A 26,741-nucleotide genomic window follows, 5' to 3' on the forward strand; every position below is an offset into this window, starting at 1 on the left:
CCTAAGATGTAATTATTATCAGGAATGAGACCTAGCAACATTACATACTTTTAAAAGGACCTTTACAGCAGAGGATGGACCCAAACGTTTCAGAGGCAAACACCATATATACTGATTTGACACTTTGGGCCTTAATTTATTATTCAAATTTATGTTCTTCTTACTAAAACTATGTGATTTCATGGATAAAAGTCCATAATTAACACAATTGATGTCCATGTCTATTTCTTGTTTCCACTTGGAAAAGAAACAGCCTCATCTTGGCCTTGCTAATTTACTCACCCTTGCAGCCAGTTTAATCCAAGGTAACTTCATTGAAAGCTTACTCTGACAAGGGGTAAGGAGGCAGGAGCACAGAAGGATGCATAGATTTATATCCATGGTGTCCAATATAGCTGCAACTAGCCACGTGTGCTTCCTGAACACTTGAATTGTGGCTAGTAGGAATGGAGATGTGCTTTAAGAGATTAATTTATTCACCTAAACCAAGATTTACTGATATAGACAGATATTTCAGATTTGTAGACAATGAGGTCTTTGTTACAACTATTCGACTCTGCCAGTATAGCATAAACGCAGCCAGAGACGATATATAAACAAATGGGAGCGGCTGCATTCCAATAAAACTTTATTTACAAAAGCAACCGGCTAGTTTGTGGGATATAATTTGCTAACCCCTGACCCCTGATTTTGGAAATTCTAAGATACGGGGGTAGATGCAGACCTAGAATTGAGATCACAAAGGTGCCCTGGGAACACACAGGTCAGCTGTCACCACAACACCTGAGAAAAGAGTCATAGAAGTATAGGACTTAATCTCCCCACCACAAGCTGTAGTAACCCAGATGTCAAAAGACCCTGAAAATTGTGGTTCCAAGGACTCTGTCATCTCATTCACTGCTGCCATTTCCTGGAATTCTGGCCTAGGATACAATTATAAGAAAAAGTTTAAGGACAAGGACACAGCAGTTAAAAAAAGAAAAAAAAAAGTTCTCTTACATGCAGGAACGTCAGAAGGCTTTTCATCATTTGAAGGATAAGGGGTTTGCGTGGATATCTAATACCATTCCAGAGAAAGTCTCAGAATAAACAACTGAGATGCAAGTGGCAAACTATTTAGTTTTCTATTACTTTCGGAACCATGCTCTATCCAAGTATTTTTCAACCCAGAGAGCCAGAAGTACATGCATCTATGTGAAATTTGCTAAGGTTAATTTCTTTTGAACTTCACTTACTCATTTAATTACTGATTACAGTGATATATATACACTGATTAAAATACTTTATCAAAAACAGGCCTCCTCTGCCCTATCCTGTCACCACCCTCCCCAGCTCTCACCAGGAGCAACCACAATGAAAATTTCAGCTATTTGATATGGTATTTACTAGCATGTTTCTAAATACTATGTGATTCTACCAATTTCTTATTATTCCAGTTTCACATACTTTCTACTGAACATGAGGACAATGTTTACAACCCACTACCCACACATCTCCTTCCCTAGTCTCCCAAAATCTGGAGTTCACAACATATGAAATGTACCCTCCGTTCAAAGCTGAGCCATGTAGTGTACCTTGCTTACCTTCCAATCTTGCACAGAAAGAAAGAGTGGTTTCATTTTCTTTTGCTTAGTTTCCCATATTCTTATCATTCCATCATTCCTTTCTGACAGACCTAAAAAAATCTCTCTACCTTCAAATATGTGAGGTATTTCATCCTTTCATTTCTTGTGCGACATCTTCCATGGAACCCTACATCCCATGTCATTTCGACTGGTTGCTTTATAGGCAGGACACACTGCTGATCACATGGGATTTACTCAGGCACTCACCTGCAAGATTCCCTATAAAATTCTGGACCCTAAAATTCACTCCTTCTCTGTTTACTCCCTCATTTTGGAAAACCACATTCTTCCTAAAATAGGGTACATTAGAAGGAAATTTTTTTAGACTTTGCATCTCTGAGAATGTCTCTGTTCTGCCTTACCTGTCAGAATGGGTAAAATCAAAAACACAAAAAACAAGTATTGGCAAGAACGTGAAGAAGAAAGAAAACTTGTACTCTGCTGGTGAGAATGCAGTCAGTACAAGAATTGTGGAAAACAGTATGGAAGTTCCTCAAGAAATTAAAAATAGAATTACCAGATGATCCAATAATTCCATTACTGGGTATTTACCCCAAAAATACAAAAACACTATTAGTAAATATTAGGTTACTAATTAACTAGTAAAAAAAAAATAGATTTTTACAATAAAATTAACAAACCTAATCTAAATGACATATATACTTCAATGTACCTGACAACCATCACATTTTTCAAGTGCTTATGGAACATTTTTCAAAATAAAAGAATTATGCCAAACAACAAAATGATCAGAAACTTCCCAAATACTTAGAAACAATAAAATATACATTTCAATAACCCAGTGATCAAAAATGACATCACAAAAAAAATGACATCACAGGGGCACCTGGGTGGCTCAATCAGTTAAGAGTCTGACTCTTGGTTTTGGCTAAGGTCATGATCTCAGGGTCATGAGATCAACCCCTGCATCTGCCTCCATGCTGGGCAGGGAGCCTGCTTAGGATTTCCCCCATCTCCACTTTTGCTCTTGTGCTCAATCTCTCTCTCTCTCCTCACCCCACACTCAAAAAGAAGAGGAAAAAAAATTAAATCACAGCAAGAATTAGAAAATGTTTATTTGAAAAACAAAATCTCTAGCAAATACAAATAAAAATAACAAAAACTGCATCTCATAAAAAGAGAGGGATACAATGAAGGCAGTAAACAGTTGTAGAGAAAAGTTTATAGCTTTAAATGTATGTATCAGAAAAGAAGAAAGGCTCAAATTCCATGATTTAAGCTTCCACCTTAAACTGGACAGAGAAGAGTAAATCTGTTTAAAGAACATGTAAGGGAGAAAATCATAAAGAAATCCGTAAGATAGAAAATAAGCACGTGATGTGATCAGCATGGGGTATTACATACTGTATGTTGGCAAACCAAATTTAAATTAAAGAAAACAGGGATCCCTGAGTGGCTCAACGGTTTAGTGCCTGCCTTCCACCAAGGGCGTGATCCTGGGGTCCAGGGGTCAAGTCCTGCAACAGGCTCCCTGCAGGGAGCCTGCTTTTCCCTCTGCCTGCTTCTCTGCCCCTCTCTCTCTGTCTCTCATGAATAAATAAATAAAATCTTTAAAAAAAATTATAGAAAACTAATTTAAAAAAAAAAGTACACTACAGGAAAAAAAAAAAATCAAAGCCAAAAGATGGTTCTCTTGTCTGGAAAGACTGATAAATAAACAAAACCCCAAAAGTATTAATAACTGCTCCTTTGGAAATGCAAATCAAAACCCTATCACCTCGCCCCCTACTAGAATGGCTATCAAAAAGACAAGCGATAAGGAATGCTGGTAAGGATGTGGAGAAAGGGAAACCTTAGCTGGTACTGGATTGGTGGGAATGTAAACTGGTGTAGCCATTATGGAAAACAGTACACAACTTCCTCAAAAAAATTAAAAATTGAACTACCATGTGATTTAACCATTCCATTTCTGGGTATATATCCAAAGAATATGAAATCACTATCTCAGAGATATCTGCACCCCATGTTCGTTGCACCATTATTCACAATAGGCAAGAGAGAGAAACAACCGAAGTGTCCATCAGTGGATGAATGAATAAAGAAGATGTAGCATAAATACACAATGGAATGTTAGCCAATTTAAAAAAAAAAAAAAAAAAGGAAATCCTGCTGCTGTGACAAATGGATAGACTTTGAGAATATAATACACTCTTATAAGTGAAATAAGTCAGAGAAAGACAAATACTGTATGATCTCACTTATATATGGAATCTAAAAACATCAAACTCATAGAAACAAAATAGAATGGTGGGGAGCTAAGTGGTGGGGAAACAGAAAGATGTTGGTGGAAGATGAGTAAGTCCTGGGGATCTAATGTGACTTACAGTTATCAATACTGTTTTGTATCCTAGAAAGGTGTAAGAGTAGAGCTTTAATGTTCACACCACAAGAACAACAAAATGGCAATTATGTGACTGACATGTTAAGTAACCTTACCATGGTAAACATTTCACCACTTATGTTTACTAAATCACTGCATTGTGCACCTTAACCTTACACAATGTTGTATATCAATCATATCTCTGTACAGTGTTGGTGGGCGGGGGGGGGGGGGTAAGATCACCCCTTTGGAAGGTTTGAACCAGTCAGGATAGTGGAGAGCTGGGATCCTGATGCCCTAAAGGGATAGAAGAGAAAGGAGAGTTCTGAAGGAACTCATTCCACTTAAGCCCAGAGCTGTGAAGAACTTCGACCTCAGTTCTTTGTACAATGTTCAACACCTATGTACGTATGGGATTTGTAGCTATCCTCATGCAATACTCTGATTTATACAGTAAGTCTGTCCATAATTTCTTGGAGCAGGAACTATTCCATAGTTTTCCCTTCATTCTCCTGATAAACTGTGACCTTCATGAAAATGCAACTAAAAATAATCAATGCTTGTGGACCAAGGGAAGCAACTTGGAAGCTTGCCATCCAACCAGGGCTTCAGCGGAAAGGAAGAGAAGGGAGAACAGTAGGGCAAATACTGGAAAATACTAAAAACACCAACCTTGTGCCAGATTCTGTTGTGGGTTGCAAAGCTGTACTACCCACAAGGTGGTGGAATCCCAAGCCATGACATTAATATGAAGCCTGGTCCAAAACCACTGAAATGCCAATGGCTCCAGTAGAAGTAAACGTGAAACTGCTCAACTGCACTACAGGGCTCAGAAGTCCTGAGGCGCACACGTGTGCGTATGCACATGTATGCAAGCACACATGCACATGCATAGGATGTGACTGAAAATGAGCACACAATTAAAAATTACACACATTGTGGGGCATGGGTGGCTCAAGTGGTTAAGCATCTGCCTTTGGCTCAAGTCATGATCCCGAAGTCCTGGAATCGAGCCTGTTCTGCAGAAGGCCTGCTTCTCCCTCTCCCTCTGCCTGCTGCTCCTCCACTTGTGTTTTCTCTCTCTCTAATGAATGAATAAAGTCTTTAAAAAAAACTGTTCCACACATGAACAATCCAGCAATTTAATCACCAATTTATTGCACACTTAGTAAATAATAATGGAAATAATAGAACCTATAAGTGACTATGAAATAAACTGCTTTAAAATTATAAAGATAAAAGGATATGGGAACATTTAAAAATAAGACAAGTATATTTAAAAAAAGAACTGATAGAATATGAATTTTAAAAAAATAAATCAAGTTCTCAACTGAAAAATATAGTCACTAAAAATAAAGTCAAAGAGTAGATTAAATACAGATTAAACAGGAAACTAAATACAGATGAGAAGATTTTAATCAACTGGAAGAGGTCTAATAAAAATCACTGTGAATGCAGCATAGAGACATTAAGAGAAACAAGAAAAGGCAAATGGCCAACAATACTCATACAAGTCTACTGGAATAGCATTCGTCAGAAAAGGCACATGATGAGCATCAGTAGCAGGTGTGTAGGTCCCCATGACGCTCATGGCCAATACACCCAATCTGGCAGGACAGGATGTCAGACATTCAGAATGGAATCCCAATGCTTGGGTGGTGGGGCTTTTTAGGCTGCATGATTAGCGAAGCACCAGCCCCTTGCCTGTGTGTGATCAGATGTACAGATATAATCACAACATGATGCATACAATCTTCTATATAATGTGTCAGAATGCTGTCTGTATCCCTAACTTGCTAGTTTGAGACTCATGGCTGGAATAATTCCCCTGTCTGGCATGACCTAGGAGCTAAGTTCCAGGCCTTGCTAGGGTAGCTGAGATGGGGCAATATGGTGGCAGAACCCGCTTCATCATTGTGTATGGCTTAGAAATCAAGAGACTCATCTCTGGTATAATTAGGCACCTGAGGTCCAAAATCAGTGGTTGACCAGAACTATCTGACCTACTGGGCCACTGACAGTTTTGGCAGAGCTTTGCACGAAGACAGCCCACACGGACTCTGTCTTGGACAAGTTAATATCACCCTCGAAGCACATAAGAAATTATTGTGAGACTACCCAGAAAACTTAGTATAAGAGTTCAGAGGGAAGCTGGGTGGCTCAGTGGTTGAGCGTCCGCCTTCCGGTCAGGGCATGATATTGGTCCGGGGATCAAGTCCTGTATCAGGCTCCCTGCAAGGAGCCTGCTTCTCCCTCTGCATAGGGTCTCTGCCTCTCTCTGTGTCTTTTGTGAATGAATGAATGAATGAATGAAAGTTCCAGAAGAGAATAAAGAGAATAAAGAGTAGTATCTGAAGAGAAAATGGTTGAAATTTTCCAAAACTGTTAAAAAAAAAAAAAAAAGATGTGAATCTTTAAAATAAAGATGCAAACTGCATCCCAAGCCAGATAAAACAAAAACAGGCCTATGGCTTGAGGCTTCATAGTGAAAATTGTAAAACATCAAAGACAAAAACAAAATAAAAGTTTATAACCCAGATAACTATGAAAGAAATCACAATGAGACAGGCAACAGACCTCTTGTGGTTACTATTCTCCACAGATGCATCCCCACAAATCTTTGCTTCCCTGTGAGCACATGCTGCTTCTCACATCAAAAGCTGTAGCTGCCCTTGGGCTGGGCTCTTTGAGTGCTCTGACCAATAGAGTACAGTGTAAGTGTCACCTGAGACTTCAGAGCCCAGGTCTTCAAAGAACTGGCAAATTATCTTCTCTCTTCTAGCAACTCTTGCTCTGGACACCATCCCTCAAACACAGACACCAAGCATGGAGAAGCCCAAGCAACAGGGAGTAGCCAGGTGAATGAGAACTGACAGGCAACAATTAACAGCCCCAGGTAAGGTCCCAACCACAGCCAGTAACAAGTGACAGCTATGTGAGCATGTCATCATTGATGTTCCAGCTGAACTGGGTTCCCAGTAATTGCAGCCCCAGCAAAAGTGCTAGAGGACCAAGATACTGCTGTCCCAGCCACCATCAAAAAGAGAAAAAGATGACCCAAATGATACCAGGCAACCTACATAATCACAAGAGAATAAAATGGCTTGTATTAAGCTACTAAGTTTTAAGGTGGTTTTAAACATTAATAACTACAAAATTTCTCGGTTGCAATAACAGATTCCAGAAGACAATGGAAAAATATCTTCCAAGTGCCAAGGAAAAAATAATGCTCAACCTAGGTTTCTATAATCAACTTTCTAGAGTTAAGACAAAAATACATTTTTTAGAAAGACAAATGATGAAAGTTCACCACTTATAATCTCTCATAAGAAATATGATAGAACATGGGGACACAAGAGATAATTGTAAGCAATGAAATTTATATATCCATTGTAAATCTAATAACCCGTGACTTGGTAAAAATAACTACAATATTAATTAGTATCTGATCTGGTTAACAACTGTAATTTGTCTGTTTTGGTGTTCTGAATGTATTTAATATAATACTAGCACAGAAAAAAATGTCAACAGCCAGCATCAGTGAAGGCATCTTAGAGACTTCATACTATTTATAAATTCTTCCCCTCTCAGTTCCCATCACCCCTCACATCTGAGAAGGTCTCAGCCCCAGCCATCAAGGGATAGAGGAGGGATACTTAAAAAAGAAAAACAAAAGAGGACCAACAGACAAGAGACCTCTCTCCTGACATTCACCCACCTGCGGCATTTGCTGCCTACATCATTTTTATCTGCTTTTTCATAATCAAAAATCATGTCACGGACACATATATGTGAATACAATTTTTAACATTAAGCACCAAGTTATGACCAAAGGCATCTTACTGAAGACCTGAAGCAAGAAATTCCCATAACCATATGAACTATTTCTTTTCTCCCCCATCTCATTCTTAACATGCAAATCTTCAATCACCTAATTTTAAGAATAGAAGGCAAGTTCAGAACATCAGCTGTCAGTGAACACAGAACTCAGTTATATTAGAAAATGATTAACCATTTTAAAGAAGACTATTAAGCACTACTTACTTTAACAGCAAATTTCTTTGACGCCATGGATTATTGATTCCAGAGTAATTACAGACCTTTAATAGAAGAAAAAAAGTTATAAGCAAGTGTATCAAAATCTCTATATAATCATATATAGGAGAAAGTTTGGCTGAATAATCATGTAACAGTAAGCATTTGCAAGATAAACATCTACTTTTAACTGGTCTTAAAAATATATTGGGGGCCCTGGGTGGCTCAGTCAGTAAAGCATTTGACTCTTGATTTCAGCTCAGGTCTTGACCTCAGGGCAATGAGCTCATGCCCTACATTGGGCTGCAGAGTGGGAATGGAGCCTACTTTATAATACATATATGCATACATATTTATACATATAAACATAATATTCAATCAGTAACTTAAAAACCAACAACAACGGAAAGCACAGGCTCAGGTGCATTCGACCAGATGTTTAAAGAATGAACACCATTGGGGCACCTGGGTGGTTCAGTCAGTTAAGTGTCTGACTCTTGACTTTGGTTCAGGTCATGATCTCAGGGTTGTGAGATACAGCCCTTCATTGAGTTCCATGCTAAGCATGGAACCTGCTAAGATTCTCATTCTCCTTCTCTCTCTCTGCCCCTCCCCTCACAAAAAATCATAAGAAACAATACATTTATAGTACTGTATTATTGGGGAAAAAAACCAGTGATAACAATAATAATGATACCTCATATATAAGTAGACCCACACAGTTCAAACCCTTTACTGTGCTCAGCCAGGCCAACTGTCCTCTCTCACCCTCGTGTAGAGAATTATCTTTTGAAGAGAGTAAGACAGAGGATCTTTGGTATGGAAAGCACCAGGCACAGCATAAAGTAGGGGATACCCTACAGAAAAAAGAGAAAATTAAGGGAACATTAACAAACTGTTTGATATGCATGTTCCCCAACCTGTATGTCCCTTATGATGGTTAATTTTATGTGTCAACTTATCTGAGCTAAGGGATGCCCATATAAATAATAAGATATTATTTCTGGGTGTATCTGTGAGGGTGTTTCTGGAAGGAATCAGTATTTACATTGATGCACTCAGTAAAGTGGATGGCCCTCCCTGATGTGGGTAGTTATCATTCAATCCACTGAGGGCCCAAATAGAACAAAAAGGTACAAGAAGGATGAATTTACTATCTATGAGTTGGGATACTGCTGTCCTCAGATTTAAGCACTCCTGGTTCGCAGGCCTTTGGACTGAGAATGAATTACACATGGGCTTTCCTCGTTCTCCAGCTGGCAGACAGCAGATGGTGGGACTTCTCAGTCTCTATAATTGCAAGAGCCAATTCCTATAATACTTATACTCCTTCTATTAGTTCTGCATCTCTTAACTAATACACCCCTCTACCCTGCCTAGCTTCTCCAAATAGGAGACTAAAACCGTTCAGGGAACTGGACTTAACCTAAAGGTATGATCAATAAGTAGTAACACCAGGGATTCCCCAAGGAAACAGCCTAGACAGATGGCTCCAAAGTGAAGCCCACACCCACAAGCCCCACATCTGCATGCAGAACTGACTTCCATCTTTTTAATATTCCACTCTCAAATAAAAGGAAACAAGTAGGAATCACCTGTTGTCTAAGGAAAGACTGTCATGAAAGAACACAAAACAAACAAGAAAAAAAATACTTGGCCAAAAGTATTGGACTATGCATGGAGAAAGAAACCATTTTCTAAAAACTATCATTAATATCAGGGAGATAGGAGACATTGCAACCATAAAGCAATAAATATAATAACAAAAAAAATAAGAAACTTTCAGAAAATAACAAAATGATAGCTGCAATAAAATACTTAATAGAAGTGCTAGAGGACCAAGTTCAGTAAGTCATTCAGAAACTTCAGCAAAAACAAAAAAGATGAAAAATAAGAAAGAATAAATTAAAAATTAAAGGACCAGTACAGGAGGACTCATATATGAAAGGTAGGATGGAAACATCTCATATTAGGGCATATATCACAGTAAAACATCAGGCACTGGAGATTTAAAAAAAAAAAAATTTTAAAAAAGGAGTAGGAGGTAAGTTAAAAGGAGTGGTAAGTGAATGCCTGGCTCCAAACGGCTCAAAGCAACTCTGGAGACTAAAAGACAATAGAGAAATATCTTCAAAATTCTAAATAAAATTGTCTCCAAACTCCAATTTCATTTAAAACATGAGGGGGAGGGCAGCCCCGGTGGCTCAGAGGTTTAGCGCCACCTGCAGCCCAGGGCGTGATCCTGGAGACCCGGGATCGAGTCCCACGTCGGGCTCCCTGCATGGAGCCTGCTTCTCTCTCTGCCTCTTTCTCTCTCTCTCTGTGTCTCTCATCAATCAATAAATAAAATCTTAAAAAAAAGAAAAAACAAAAACATGAGGGGGAAGGGACATTTTTAGATATATGCAAGGGGTCTTAAAAAATTTAAGTCCCATGCATCCTTTTTCAGGAAGCTACTGAAGATATGTTTTGCCAAAATGAGGAAATTAATCAAGAAAGAGGAAGATACAGGAAACAGGAAGGCCACAATAGGCAAAAGGCAGAGGAAATCCTAGAATTTGGTGAAAGCCCCTGAATGAGATCACGGGCTAGACCAGGAGAGAACCATGAGTGCAGTTTACAAGTCTCCAGGAGATACATCTTCAAAAGCATCTGCAAGCATGCAAAATCAGAAAATGGTGGAGAATATGAGATTGAATTAGAGCAGGAACATGGAAAGCTAGGCAACTGAAGAATAACAAGACAATATTAATCCTAGGATAAACAAAAACTTTGCAGAAAATAAAAAGAGTAGTTCATACACAGCTCACTTACAGCTAGCATGTGTAGTCATGATAACAAACACTGAATCTTGACCTAAGCAATGTTATGCTTACAGTAATATTATGAGGATGGGGAATATGTGTGTATGTGCATATTATACAGCAGGGGCATAGGAGCTAAACTGAGCCAGAGCTCCCATTAATACTAAGCAGACTTTTCAGAAGCAGAGCCTAGGGCAGCCCGGGTGGCTCAGTGGTTTAGCGCCACCTTCAGCCCAGGGTGTGATCCTGGAGACCCAGGATCAAGTCTCATGTAGGCTCCCTGTATGGAGCCTGCTTCTCCCTCTGCCTGTGTCTCTGCCTCTCTCTCTCTCTCTCTGTGTCTCTCATGAATAAATAAATAAAATCTTTAAAAAAAAAAAAGGCAGAGCCTAAATAAAATCAATATAAAACAGTTACAACTTCCACCACAACAGGAAAAATTTAAGCAGAAATTGAGCAAGTAATTTAGTGATATGGACCTAATCATTAAGTGCTAAATTTGGCTCCAACACGAAGAAGAGCAAGTTGAAGAGAGTTGCTCTGGAGGAAGGAATGAAGTGAAAAGGATGCCATAATTCACAAGCTGTATACATGGAAATATTCATCTGTTTCTTTTTTTTTTTAAATAAATTTTATTTATTCATGAGAGACACAGAGAGAGAGAGGCAGAGACACAGGCAGAGGGAGAAGCAGGCTCCATGCAGGGAGCCCGACATGGGACTCGATCCCAGGTCTCCAGGATCATGCCCTGGGCTGAGGGCGGTGCTAAACCGCTGAGCTACCGGGGCTGCCCTCACGTGTTTCAATTGTGTGCACAGGTACATAGAGCAACACTGTACAACAGAAATAGAATGCAAGCCACAGATGTACTTTTCAATTTTCTTGCAGTTGCAGTTAATAAAAAAGTAAACAGAAATAGAGGAAATTAATTTTAATAATATTTTAATTTAACCTAATAAATCCAACACCTTAGTATTTCAGCATGTAATCACTATAAAAATATTTACATTCTTAGTGTTTGAATTTAGGCTTTGAAGTCAGCTGTGTATTTTGTTTCCAGCACATCTTAATTTGGATTGGCCACATGTCAAGTGTTTGACACCAGTGATCAGTGGCTACCATAATGGACAGTGCAATCTGAGAGTATCTGGTTTCATTACCAAAAAAAAAAAAAACACTTATTTTTGTGTCCCAGATCACGAATTTAAAAAATAGGGAAATATCTCACTCAAAATTATCAAAAGGATTAAATAAAATGATATATGAAAACCCCTGATGCAATCATTTATAAACACTAGGCACTTGAGCAGTGTTAACAATTGGTCGGTGGTGATTTAAAATCTGGTAATTTTTTTTTCCAAAATGTGATAACCTTTGATTCTACTTTAAGACCTTATTTATTTTGTTTTTAAGATTTTATTTATTTATTCATGAAAGACACAGAGAGACAGAGACACAGGCAGAGGGAGAAGCAGGCTCCTCTCAGGGAGCAGGATGTAGGACTGGATCCTGGGACCCTGGGAGCCCAAGTCAGATGCCCAACCACTGAGACACCCAGGCATGCCAGATTTTATTTATTTTGAAAGAGAGACATAGAGAGCATGGGGTGGGGCAGAGGGAGAGGGACAAGCAGACTCCCTGCTGAGCGCTGAGCCCAATTGAGGCTTAATTAATTTCACAACCCTTGAAATCATGACCCAAGCCAAAGTCAGACACTTAACCAACTGTGCCACCCACAGTTGGTTCTATTCTTTTAGGCAAAGATATCTTTATCCAAACCCCAAATCACTTTAATTATTCATTTCTATTCTCTGAATGATCTAGTGCAAATGATTTAGAGAAATTCTGAAGAACATTCACCTAGTAACCTCATTTAGAAATAGGTGTAAATGGAAAAAAATAAGTTCTTAGAGAATCAGGAACACATGTTTGGAAACAACATTTATAAACGTTGTCCTGCAAACTTTAAGTAGATCTCTCTGTTATTTGAGCCTGATAAACACAAAATCAGTCCCCTTAAATATACTAAATTAGGTCTGAAAAACTTCTGCCAAGAATTTAGGGAATCCTCCACTGAAGGGTGCTTAAATTTTTCAGCTGACAGAGAAAAGGGAAAGAACATTTTGTCAGCAAGTACCCAACCAAACTGAAGCTTAATTGTACACTGGTTTTCCCATATGTCCTTCCTTTCCTGAAGGACAGGTGGACCACACCAAAGGCTGCAGCAAGGCTTTCAAGCCATATCTGTTAGATTATAGCCCATGTTACTGTGAAGGTTACATTTTTTCAACTTCACGATAAGGTTCCAGTATTCTTTTTTTAAATAGTCATTTTTTTTTCTTTTTGCTTTTATCAGTAAAGAATAGCTGCATTTTTAAAGGACTGGATTCTTCAAAAAGTATCATCAGGGCAGCCCCGGTGGCGCAGCGGTTTAGCGCCGCCTGCAGCCTAGGGCATGATCCTGGAGACCCTGGATCGAGTCCCACGTCAGGCTCTCTGCATGGTGCCTGCTTCTCCCCCTGCCTGTGTCTCTGCCTCTGTGTGTGTGTGTGTGTCTCTATGAATTTAAAAAAAAATCTTTAATAAAAAAAGTATCATCAAAGCCCAATCTCAAAAGTATGATCTGTAAGAATGTAGGACTGAACAGTATATATTTTTATATAAAATAATATGGTCCATTAATGTAAAATTAGGCCACATGGGGAAAAGGAATTACATTATATATTTTGCACATATATTTTTTCTTAATTCCCTTCACCTATTTCATATTTTTACATTTTGCTTATTTTTAATCTGTTTTTTAGTATCATGTGGCATTCTGCCTCTCAATGTATATAATTTCTTCATTTGTTTCCACAATATTTGAAGGCTCAACAAGTCACAACTTTAGAGCTAACTTTAGAGTCACAACCTCACAAACTATCTACTCTCAGCTCTGCCATCTATTCCTCTAAAAAGTATACTTGTAAGACCAGGCCAGGGTCTCACAGCTGAGGGTCAAGGGTGAGAGAAGAGTCCTGTCAACTCGGCGAAGGGTAAACGAATACCATCTGTCAACTGCAGAACTGCCAAGGTCGATTGTTAACTGGACTATCAAGGTATGTGTACCCTCTCTCCTTCAAATCCCCTTTCCTCCCCCACCCCACATTCCCACCCAGAAGGTACAAGATCCCAACAGAGTAAGACTTCAAATAGAGCTACATGAGTGGCATTTCTCTCTTACCAATGAAGAGGAAGGAAGTCTACAGCTAAGGAAATGTAATCTGCATTAATTTAACTATTGTGCTATGTGACTGCATACATCTTCATAAAAAAAAAAAAATAAAGTCCACCAACATAAAGCCCAAAACACATCTGGATAGCCAATGCATAGACCCTGAGCCTGCAAATCTGCTAAAGTCATTTTAGATAAGGAAGACACATTTTTTTTTTTTTTTTTTTTTTTGCTTCATTACACCATTAGGGACAAGTGCTAGAAATGAACTTAATAGTGAAATAAATAGTGAATTCCCAAATATGGTTAAAGCACTATTACCTACCCTGGTAAGAACAGGTTCTCAAAGGTGAACCCTCAGAGTACTGCTTTGACACTAGAGGGTACTTAAGAAATGTCTGTTGGATGAAGAAATATTCCAAATAGGAGTTGAGTCATTTATGCACCCAACCATTTTATTACGGAAATTTTCCAAAAAGTATATTGAATCTTTATGACTTTCATAAAAAAATGCCACATGGTGAATATTTGATATTCAGAAGAAAGTTATCACCTCTTAGGGCACTGGGCAATATACATATTAATGCCCCTCAACAGTGGAACCAGTGAGATTTTTGCCAGCTCTCCTAGGCTATCCTTGAGCGACATGTCACAGCGCCTGTCTCCCAAGGCTCCCTCTCCCCTCTAGGTTCTGCAACTTAATCAGATAAGGCTAAAAGCCTAAGGGACCAAGTTTGTTGGGATAATGGGGTATTTTCCTAGCCTCTGTTATATGGTTTTGCATGGACTTCAGTGTGAAAGAAATAAAATGGCTGTTACCTTAACTTTAGGGTTTCTGGAATGATGAAATGACTGAGTCATGGTACAGAGAACCATGTCCTCTGGATTTGAGCCTCAGCATTTAAATCTTCCTATCTCAGTAGGGCAAGACTGTTACACAGGTGAGTCTCAGGTCTCTTCTATTTTTAAATCTTTGTGATCGAAAATCCAACAGCAGTTCAAGGAACAAATAATACCAGTTTACAAATCCCTCCAGACAAGAGAAGAGGGACCCTACCCCCATAAAACAACTCATTTTATTAAGTCCTGACAGCCAAACCAGACAAGGGCCACATAAGGAAAGGAAAATCACAGCCAATTCTACACATGAAAATAGAGGCAAGAAACCTAAACAAACAGGAGCAATTTGGTTCTAATAACATATAAAAAATATGCCAGAACCAAGCGACGTTTATCAGAGGAATGCAAGGTTGGGTTAATATTAGAAAAATCACCACACTAAAAAATTAAAGTAGGAATAAAAACATATGGCCATTTTAATAGAGGTAGGAAAAAATAAAGAACAACATTAAAAATCTGAGAAAAGAAATTTCTTAATCATAGGGGTGCTGGCTGACTCAGTCAGAAGAATGTGTGACTGACCTTGGGATTTTAAGTTCAAGCCCCATGATGGGTAGAGATTACTAAAAATAAACTTTAAAAAGTTTCTTAATCATAAAAAAGCATCTATAAAAAAATATAGCAAACAAGCTTCATGACAAACTATTAAAAAGAATTTCTCTGAAACAGGTAGAAAATGTCAATTTTTAAATATCTTTTAAACTAGCAATCCCATAAATATAAAACATCTAGGAATAAACTGAATAGGAAATGTGGAAGACTTCTTCAAATTGCTCTTCTAATTTAATGCAATTCTAAGTATAATCCTGAACCAGGAATCTAAGAAAGAGCAAAGGGCACTAAGATAACTTGTAAAGGAAAAAAGAAGTCAAGAAAAACAAAGGAGGTGGGTTGTCTTACCAGATACAGCAAAACTACAATATTACAGTAAAGAAAATAATATGAATTGGCAAAGGTTAAACAGGCTGAAAGGACAGAAAACAAACCTACACACTATGGAAATGGCTGATAGAAGTCGCACTGCAGATCAATGGGAAATGAAGAGATTACTCATTCAATAAATTGTTGTTGAACAACTGTTTATCCATTTGGAAAAAGATGAAACGGGATCACTATTTCACGCAACACACAAATATCAATTTCAGATGGACTAAAATGTAAAAAAAAAAAAAAAACAGAACCTCTCAAGAACATTCTCAAGAACTCAAAGTAAAGGGGAAGTTTTTTTTAACTGAATACAAAAAAAGTGCAAACCATAAAGAAAAAAGAATGGTGCATATTAAAATTAAAACTTCCCTACAGACTAGATGAAAATATTTGTAATTCATATATCCATCAAAAGTTTTAGAACTAGAAGTTACAAAGAACTCCCAAAATCACCAATAAAAAAACACAATCCAGTTAGAAAATGGACAAAAGACATGAACAGATATCTCATCTAAGAGGATATACAGATGGTAAATAAGCACATGAAAAGATGCTCAACATCATTGGCTAGCAGAGAAATGCAAATAAAACCCCAATGAGACATCACTACGTACCTACCAGAATGGCAAATTAAAAATAGCAGTAACACCAAATGTTGATGAGGATGCAAATAAAATGGATCTCTACATCCTACACTGCCTGTGGGATCATAAAAGTGGTACAGACACAATGGAAGAGAGACAGATTTCTTATAAAACTAAATATGCATTTACTATATGACTCGAAACTTTCACTCATGGGAATTTATCCCAGAGAAATGAAAACCTAGGCTCACAGAAAAATCTGTATGCAAATGTTCACAGCAAACTTTATACATAATAGCCCCAAACTGGAAACAACCCAAATGTCCTCCAAAGGGTGAGTGATTAAACAGATGGTGGTATATCCATACCACAGAGTATTAGCAAAAAAAAGGAATGAACTGTTGATACAGGTAACAACTTGAGTAGATCTTAAGAGAATTATGCTAAGTGAAAAAAAAGACAATCTGAAAAGGTTATATAATGTAGAATTCCACTTATATAATATTCTTGAAATAACAAAATTATAGACATGAATAACAGATTAAAGTCTGCCACAGATTAAGGATGGAGGAGTAGTATGTGGCATTACATAAAGAGGTAGCAGGAAGGAGCCTATGGCAGTGTTGTTCCAAACCCTGATTATTGTTGGTACTGGTTATGTGAACAGACACATATGATAAAATGGCACAGAATTAAATAAATACATGTAAACTGCTTAAATGTAATAATAAACTCTGCATATTGTACCAATGTCAATTCTCTGGCTTTAATATTGGCACTATAAGCATGCTATTGTTACTGGGGTAACCTAGGGAAAGTTACAGAGGACTCCCCCTTTTTTGCCCACCTCCTGTGAATCTACGATTATTTCAAAATAAAAAGCTTAAAACTTCTCTTCATCAATAAACATCATAAGGAAATGGGGAGGGAGGCACCGACAAACTGGGAGAAGATATTTCCAAGACATATAACCAGCAAAGGATGACAATCCAAAATTAAACAATCCGATAGAAAAACAGGCCAAGGTGGTATCCAGAGCAAGGTACCCATCTCCTAGCCATGTCTGCAGGTCTGGCAAGGTGGTAGGGAGTAGAGGCAGAAGAGTTTCCTGATCCCTTCTATTACTCATGCCTTTACAACCACTGTGCAACAACCAATTATGACTCACCCTCTTATCTCCCCATTGGAGGGAGGGAGGTATGTCTCTCACTATTCTTTCTTAAAAGCTGAAAACCATGAAGTTTAAATACAGAATGACCATTTATTAGCGAATCTGGGGAAAGCACAGACTCTGCTCTCTTACTTCAAGCACACAACCCATCATCTGAGACAGAACAGATGACAGTCAAAGATGGATCCATCTGCCTCCCATGAGAAGGAAAAATCATTACTTGATGATGCCAGAAGTCCCAGACCCCAAAGAGCTGGTTATCCTGAAGGTCTCCACAACCAGAGGCTTTTAAAATACCACCCTGCTGCACCTGGGTGGCTCAGTCAATTAAGCTTCTGCCTTAAAAAAAAAAAAAAAAAAAAAAAGCTTCTGCCTTCAGCTCAGATCATGATCCTGGGGTCCTGGAATCAAACCTGGCATTGGGCTCCCTGCCCAGTGGGGAATCTGCTTCTCCCTCTGCCTCTTCCCTACCTCATATTCTCTCTCTCTCTCGCTTTCTCTCAAATAAATAAAATCTTAAAAAATAAATAAAATACAACAAAAATAAAATAAAATAAATCCTGTTTCCATCTTTGCACTTCTCTATCCCCAAAGCCATCACTAGAGGTAACTGAGCAGGAGTACTCTATTCAGTATTACTGGCTAGGATCTCACACATTTCACAGGCCCTCTGTCCAAACCTCAATCTCAAGGCTCAAGCAACTTCACAGCTTCATTGCCCCCACATAGCCACCTCCACCGTGCATCCTTGAACATGCAGCTCTAGCTCTCACCACCTTCACCCACACAGCAGTCCTGGAGAATGATATCCTCTCGCTCTGAAGGGGACTTATCCTCGCAAACCCAACTCAGACACCATCTGCTCCTTAGAGGCCTCTTTAAGTCTCCAAAGTGAATCACTTTCTTCTCTGGGCCACATGGGCACCTCACACCACCACTACTCTCATACTCAACTCAGCAAATTACATATAACTCTGGTCCTCAGTCTCTCTCTCTCCTTTGTCTGACCATAAGTGTCTTGAGGACAAGGTCCATCCCTATCTTCTTTGACACCTGGTGCAGGGCACAGGTGTGCATCCAAGGGTTGCTGACTTGAGCCTATTGATGTTACAAATAAGGGGCTCCAGGCTATTTTTATGTTTTTTAAACTTCTACTACCTATTTAATCTAATAAATCCCTACTGTCACCAAATCCCAAACTCTACACTAAGCTTTCTTAAAAAGAGGTCAAAGCACTTTGGACCTATTTCAATACATAAATAACACTTAAGTTGAATGTATCATGCAGCCTAAGTTGAACAAGTTGCAAAACACATAAATTTGTAAACAGAAGATCAAAGTGTTTCCTCTTGAAAATAACGGGCAACAGATCAGAGGTACTGTTGAAGTTTAGGCCATAAGTGTTAGTTTTTCACTGCATGATTTTTCTTGTTTTTAAAAAGTGGAGATTCTAACATTCATTTGAATGGAGAAGATTATTGGCCTCTGTATTCATTCAATTTTAAATCTGGGAAAACCCTGAGGTTTTTCTACACTTGCTTTACTGATCATTAAAACGTAAATGTGCAAACACACACAAAAAGCAAGTATGCACCTTAAAAAAACTACTTTCCTAGGCCTAAAGTTGCTTTCAAGGAGGAGCAACAAGGGGTGCCTTATTGAGCATCTGCCTTTGGCTCAGGCTGTGATCCTGGGGTCCTGGGATCAAGTCCCACATTGGGCCCCCCCACAGGGAGCCTGCTTCTCCCTCTCCCTATGTCTTTGCCTCTGTCTCTGTATCTCTTGTGAATAAATAAAATCTTTAAAAAAAGAAGAATCGGGATCCCTGGGTGGCACAGCGGTTTGGCGTCTGCCTTTGGCCCAGGGCGCGATCCCGGAGACCCGGGATCGAATCCCACATCAGGCTCCCGGTGCATGGAGCCTGCTTCTCCCTCTGCCTGTGTCTCTGCCTCTCTCTCTCTCTGTGACTATCATAAATAAATAAAAATTTAAAAATAAAATAAAAAATAAAATAAAAATAAAAATAAAAAAAGAAGAATCATCATCAACAAGCTCAGTGCCTGGGGTTTAAAGCATAATAACAAGTCTTGCTATCTATCAGAGCTTCTAGTTGAAGTCCAAGTTCAGTGGAATTTTTAGTTTATTGCCTGATTTTAAGAAGTTCAGGACAATCTCCAAGAAGATAAATTTTCCAAATATCTGAAAACATAATTTACATAAGTATACTGAGAAGTTAGGGTATATTATAAATCTTACAAATAACATCTCATCGTCTATTCCGCATTCTCAAGCCCACTTTCTCTGGCCTGAAAACAAGCATTCTTTTCATAAAGAGGAGACTTTGATAGAGTATGACCCTACCAAAAATATGTGTGCATTAATGTCTTTTTCATAGAGACGGAAAGATCCTAAGATCCTTAGGAAAATTAGTTTTGGGAGGGAATGGAAGTAGATTAAACATTATCACATGATTGTCCTGTCATTTAAATACACAGCAGAGATAAACGCTAATAAAGAAAGTCAGTGACCTTCTAGATTATACTGTGGGAAAATCCAAGGCACTCTGAAGTTCACATTTGTCTTCTTTTTACATTTGCTGGCCTGTGTCATAAACCAAAGCAACCACTCCAGATTAAGAAGGCTAGAAATTAACTTTAGGTTTCTAATCTCTGGATTTCAAATTTTATCAAGAAAATTATTATACTTCCTTTTCTCATCTTAAAAAGGTTGTGCTAACTATAGGAGCAACAGAGAAACAGAAAAACAGAGAGAAACAGAGAAAAACAGGAGAAACAGAAAAACAACAAAGGCCCTGGACACCTAAAGGAACAACTATAATTCAAGAGTAAGAAATAATTTCATTTCCTGCCCATTCAATCTACTTTTATCACAAAAAAAAAAAAAAAAAAAATCACAAACACACAAAAACCAAAAAAGAGTATCAAGGAAGGAATCACAAACTTTAACAAAATACCAAGGGAAATCGACAAATGAGCAAAGATCTTGCTGTTGACAACTCAGATAAAGCTTAAGAAGGCAACTTCATTGTAAGAAAGAATTAGCTTTTCCTATTATTCCTATGGTAATTGTGAATGCCAGAATCAGCTTGTAGAAAAGGAAAACAAAACAAAAAACAAACAGGGAGTCTCCAACAGTAGAAGGAGGATAATGCAACTGACAAAAACATTTGGGCTTTTTTTTCCTTTTGTCTTTAAATGTCAGTCAAATACTGAAATCCCCTATCAAAAATAATTCCACAGAACAGTCTTATCTTTCAGTCCCTCTACACCCTTCAACCAGTCAGTTAGCCCAGGATCTGGGCCCCTTATTTCCTGCTGTACCCACAGAAAATCCTCACTGGTCCTGGCATAGGATGCTTCCCTAATAGGCAAGATCTAATTTTTATTTAATCCTTTGTCAGAAATAGATACTGGCACCTGCTCATGCGGTGAGCAGTCTTCAGGCTCTAGTAAAAGAGAGATGCATTCAAATCTGCCTCTTAAAATCCTGTCATACTCTATGACTTCAGACAAGTTATTCAATTTCTCTAAGTTTTCTGTTTTCTTGTCTATGAAGTGGGATAATAAATGAGTGTCTACCTAGAGATCCTTTCAGAACTACATAAGATCTGATAGGTAGTACCTGCAGAGTTCCTGAGACATCAGTGGTTGTGATGTGGGAAACAAAGGCAGAAGAGAAATTATTAAATTTCCTTACTACCAACAGCCCATTGACAAGTCCTCAAAACAGGCAGCGTGACCTTCCTCTAGAGGCTCAACTGCCTTGATGTTGACACTTTGCGAAAGGCAAAAGGCAATCTTAGCATGAACCCCAGGAACCAGTAAGTCTACTTTAACATATAAAAATTCCTTTTGGAAACTCTCTTTATCTCTACCCTCCCCGCCCCCCAACAAAGACACATGTTGGCAATCATCCTACAACATATGACCCACTGATAGACATCTGAAGAATCTCATGACTGAGTTTTTACTAAATGGTAATAAATGACTTTTTCCTAACAATAGCTAGCCCCCTCAGGATCCTGGAAACCTTATTTCCAAAATACCTGAGAGACTTATGCTGTCCCTAATCCCCTACCAACTTGAAAGAATATAATGGGCCTCTCCTCAAGACCCCAGGGCAGGTCTTTGTGTCCACAGGTCCTGTCCTGTGCTTTAATAAAATCACCTTTTGCACGAAGATGACTCAAGAATTCTTTCTTGACCCGCGCCTTCAAACTCTAACTTTCTTCCATCAGTTACTCAGTCTCTATTAACCATAATCATTATAAACATTGCAGGCATCAAGAGCAACTAAGCAATCCACTTCGTATCCCAAGTCCCACCCTGATAACAACGGTTTTCCAGTCACCTTCACAGTACAAAAAAACCTTTTGATAATTATTAATGTAATTGTCTTAAAATCTAATCTTTTCAACATGAAAACCATAGAGATGGATTGCGTATCTTTCTTTGGTTGCTCCTTTGGGGTAGAGTTACTAAGAGAGCAGCAGGAGGGAATTTGGCAGGGGAAGGGATATGATGGAACTGTCCTACATTCTGACTGACACTGTGGTTATGAAACTCAGTGCATTGGTCAAAATTCATGAAAGTGTATACCAGAAAGAATGAATTTTACCATAAACAAATTTAAAAATAATTTTTTTAAATTTTTATTTATTTATGATAGTCACAGAGAGACAGAGAGAGAGAGAGAGGCAGAGACACAGGCAGAGGGAGAAGCAGGCTCCATGCACCGGGAGCCCGACGTGGGACTCGATCCCGGGTCTCCAGGATCGCGCCCTGGGCCAAAGGCAGGCGCCAAACCGCTGCGCCACCCAGGGATCCCTAAAAATAATTTTTAATTGCAAAACAAAAAATTCAACCTTTTCTACCTAGAGAATCAACATAGGGACACAAATGAATTTAAATGTCCAAGATGTTATAACAGCAAATTCTATATATTATTCTATAACTAATGTAAGTCAAACCCAATCTTAGTTACCAGCTCTGATTTATTCAAGCACAAAACGTCAATACCATAATAACCAGGAGACACTGCCTTTCTGTAACAGAAGCAAAGACTTTAGAAATGTACCCATACCAACACTAAATGAGTGGTACTCTCCACTTAGATGTCTACTCTGTTACCTAGTGGGCAGGTTTCCTAGTGTGCATCCGTTATCATTTTCAATCTCCGAAAAGTAATATACAAAGAGTAGGCTTTAAAGATTTAACACAGTTTAAAATGATTAGGCAGGTACATATCAAGAGCTACAACTGAAAAGTCAACGCATGCATTTTACATTTTAAAAAAGCCATCACAGGGATGACTGGGTGGCTCAGTGGTTGAGTGTCTGCCTTCCACTGAAGGCGTGATCCTGGAGTTCCCGGATGGACTGATCGAGTCCCTTATCAGTCTCCCTGCATGGAGCCTGCTTCTCCCTCTGCCTGTGTCTCTGCCTCTCTCTCTGTGTCTTTCATGAATAAATAAATAAAATCTTAAAAAAAAAAATAAAAAGCCATAACACGTTTCATAAAACATTAATTCATAAACTGACTGAGGCCAAGGTTAAAAATCCCAAAACATACCCATTTTACCACTGGCATCCTCTGTTCAGTATATATAGAAGGCACGGACACACAAAATAATTGGACTTTTCCCCCCTCCTGGAATCCCAATAAGCTGGAGAACAAAGCAATGTGAAAAGGGGTACTGTGAAAATAAAAACAACCTCAAAGTCCTTCAATTGATGAATGTGTACACAAATCACAGTACATTTAGCAAGAGAATACTACCTAGCAATTAAAAATAACTATTGATACTTGCAACAAAGAAGGCTCTCAATCCTGAAAAGACACCAGCCACTCTCCCAACTTCCACCAAAAACCAGCACTCTTAAGATTCCTTTTAGATAAGCTAAGAAATGCAAACTTATCTATAGTGACATCTATGGTGACAGAGAAATGAGTGGTTGCCTAGAAGACAGTGGCTAGAAGGATTATAAAACTATACAAGGAAATTCAGGGGAATGATGCTGCTCCTACCCCATCCCACCATCCCCACTTTCAGAAGCAGGACTGAGAATTCCTGAGACAAGTGAGATTTAGAGTTCTCATTACAGGAAGACAGAAGAGAGCAAGATGGCATTAAAAAAAAAAAAAAAACAAAACAAAACATGGGGAATAAAAGCGCCCAAGGTTTTCCAAGTCAATACTGAACTGCTGAAAACATGCAGGCTTTTGAATTCAACTTGTAATAAATTAAAAGTAAAATATGCGCAAAGGTGTTGCCATGACTACAGTTATATTGATAATATACCAGGCTGACAAATCCTCAACCTTCTGGAATGCTAAATTGGTACCCTGACATCAACTTGATGGACTAAAAGCACAGGAAAGAGGCTCCTGGGTGGCTCAGCCCATTAAGGGCTGAGGAAAGAGGCTCCTGGGTGGCTCAAGCAGACCCTTGATTTTGGCTCAGTTCATGATCTCAGGACTCTTTAGAGGGGGCCCCGCTTCCGGTTCCACACTGGGCCTGTTGCCTGCTTGGGATTCTCTCTTGGTCTGCCACTCTCGAATAAAAAAAAAAAAAATTAAAAAAGAAAAACCCAGGAAAACATGTTGTATGGTCCACTGCATGTAAAACATGTAATCAACTGACGATGTGTCGTTAACTAAGAAACACAGGTTGAGGGGCACGTGGGTGGCTCAGTGGTTAAGCCTCTGCCTTCGGCTCAGGTCGCTCAGGTCATGATCCCCGTGTCCCGGAGGAGTCCTGCATCCGGTTCCCCGCAGGGAGCCTGCTTCTCCCTCTGCCTAGGTCTCTGCCTCTCTGTGTGTCTCTCACCAATAAATGAATAAAAACCTTAAGGGGGAAAAAAAAATTAAGAAAGAAACACATGTTGAAAAGAGACATTCTCTAGTTCCTGTTCTGAATTAATGTTCCTTGAATTTTAAGGTCCACTCAATAGAAAAGATTCCGATTCAGTGGGTCTTGAGGTGGGGTCTGACACTAAAGTCTCTAAGAAGCTCGAGGGTGATGCCGGTCGGTAAACCACACTTTGAGCAAGACACTAAGTAAGTAACCTGAAAATTGGTCATAAAATTAGCCACCTGGCCTACAAATGTGATGGCACGGGGGACCGAAGACCTAAGTGTCAACTGATCCCTAGTACAGAAAAAAAGGAAGGTGAGGAGATCCAGGAAGAAGCAAAGGGATACTCATCACAGTCCAGCAGTGCAAACAATCACAGAATATTGCTACTTGCCCAGGTCAGTTAGACTGTAAACTCCATGAAAGAAAAGGGTTGGTTGGTTTGTCTTCTTTTGGTCTACTGCAGAATCCTGATGGCCGAGCACACAACAGGTACTCAGTAACTGCAATGAACACATGAATGACCGGGCAGTACATACAAACACCATTCGTACGTAGGCCATAACTTAAAACAGATTGAGAAGAGACTGTATTTGTACAGACGGCTGTGGGCAGCCACAGGTTGATACGAATACCTGGCCCATTCACTACACTCCATTTTTCCCTAGGGGAAAAAAAAAAAAAAATTCTCCAGACCCCTACTTCCACTTTTATGCCCAGGTTTTCCACACTCTTATGTCAACAACTCTTTAGCACTTGGAAACAATGAAAAAAGGTGGAAGCACAGGGGAAAGAACTCAGAAAAAGCTTAAAAATCAAAAGAAAAAAAAAAAAAAAACCCAAAGGGGAGAGAGATGAGCAAACAGCTCGAGGGAAAGAACATCTTCGCTTGTCAGGAGTACCAGGTTCTTACCTATGATAGTAGCAGGGTTTGGGTTCGGGCTTTTATTAGTTTTGTTACTGTCCAGGGTCACAGATGTAGTAGTACTTGGCTGAGGAACTCAGACTCAACAGGGAGCAGGCTCTCCAGCCCACCTTCAGATGCTTTGGGGACCCAAGCTTCGGCCTTACTTCCCCTTTCCCAGGGTCTCCCCGTGCGTTGGTAAAAACGCAGCCGCCGCCCAAACACAAAATGAACGGGGCGGCCTCACAGCCGGCCGGAAGCCAAAACCAGCACCCAAGATGGCGAAGCGCTGGGCGAGGGGCCCCGGAGAGCGCGAGGAATCTACCCCAAAGAAAAATGGCCTCCGCCCGTTTTTCAAGGAGGGCCCAAAACAAAAATGGCGGAAAAGACTGGCTCTTCGGAGACTAGGAACGCCGTATGATTGGCAGGTAATGAATCGCGGTTACCCATAGTGCTAGACAGTGGAGGTGATGGAGGGGGTGGGGGGGAAATACGCGTTTCTGTGGTACAGAGCTTCTTGATACCGGGAAATTACTAGCACAAGAATTAGGTTATTAAAAAGGTCGGAAAGCAAAAGTGGCTTTCACGATGCCGGATAAACTTTAAAATAGCGATACGCATAACTTCGTAATTCTTTTGAATTCTCCACAGACTAAAACTTGTGTCCTCGAAGCAGGAAGCAGGATGGGGAGACAGCGCCCGACCTGCCACTTTGTTTAGGGTAAAGTTGCACTTTGCCGACCTCCTCAGAGGCAGGGCTCAGAGCGAAAGCTCCGTGAAGGCGGCCGGCTCTCACTGCGCATGTCCGCTTTCCAGCCCGATCCAGGGAGGCGGGGCCGAGCGAGTCCTTCTCTCCTGGTTTTGGAGGCAATTGGCGCCTGACGGCGAGTCGGCGCCCTCGGAAGCCCGGGCTGCGGAAAACCGTTGGCTACTTCGTCATTCATTCAATAACAGCTCTGAAGTGCGCGCCACTTGGCCGATTCTGTGCCCTGACACGTCCACTTGATGTTATTTAAATTCCTTAGTTGCAACTCATTCGCCGAGACGAACACCGAATAAGCGCCGCCCCCGGCTCCTTCCGGTCTCGGCCAAAGGCTTTCTGGGCTGAGAACCTCGCGAGAACCCGGAGAAGCGGCCTGTGAGCCGCGCCTGCGCCTGCGCCTGCGCCCGCCCCCGCGCCCGCCCAGCGCCGCGCATGCTCCGTGTCCGCGCGCCGAGCGCAGGTTACCAGCACCGGCTGCGGCGGCTGCGCGGGGCCCGGCCTCTGGGGCCAGCTGGCGGCGGCGGCCTAGGGAGGCTCAGCGGCTGGCGGGCAGGTGAGAGCGCTGGCACCGCAGGTGGAAAACCTGCTTTCTGCCTG

General features: G+C 39.9%; 1 protein-coding gene across 1 annotated transcript in view; it reads right to left on the minus strand.

The window, feature by feature from the left end:
• Positions 1-26,475, minus strand: part of SLX4IP (SLX4 interacting protein) — a 184,526-nt gene extending 158,051 nt beyond the window's left edge. The window contains 2 exon segments of the mRNA XM_072800068.1: positions 8,011-8,066; positions 25,391-26,475. Coding sequence (XP_072656169.1) covers positions 8,011-8,037 — 27 coding nt within the window. The 5' untranslated portion in view covers positions 8,038-8,066; positions 25,391-26,475.
• Positions 26,476-26,741: the final 266 nt, after the last annotated feature.

Source organism: Canis lupus, chromosome 26 (genome assembly GCF_048164855.1).
Source record: "Canis lupus baileyi chromosome 26, mCanLup2.hap1, whole genome shotgun sequence".
Taxonomy (NCBI): Eukaryota; Metazoa; Chordata; class Mammalia; order Carnivora; family Canidae; genus Canis; species Canis lupus.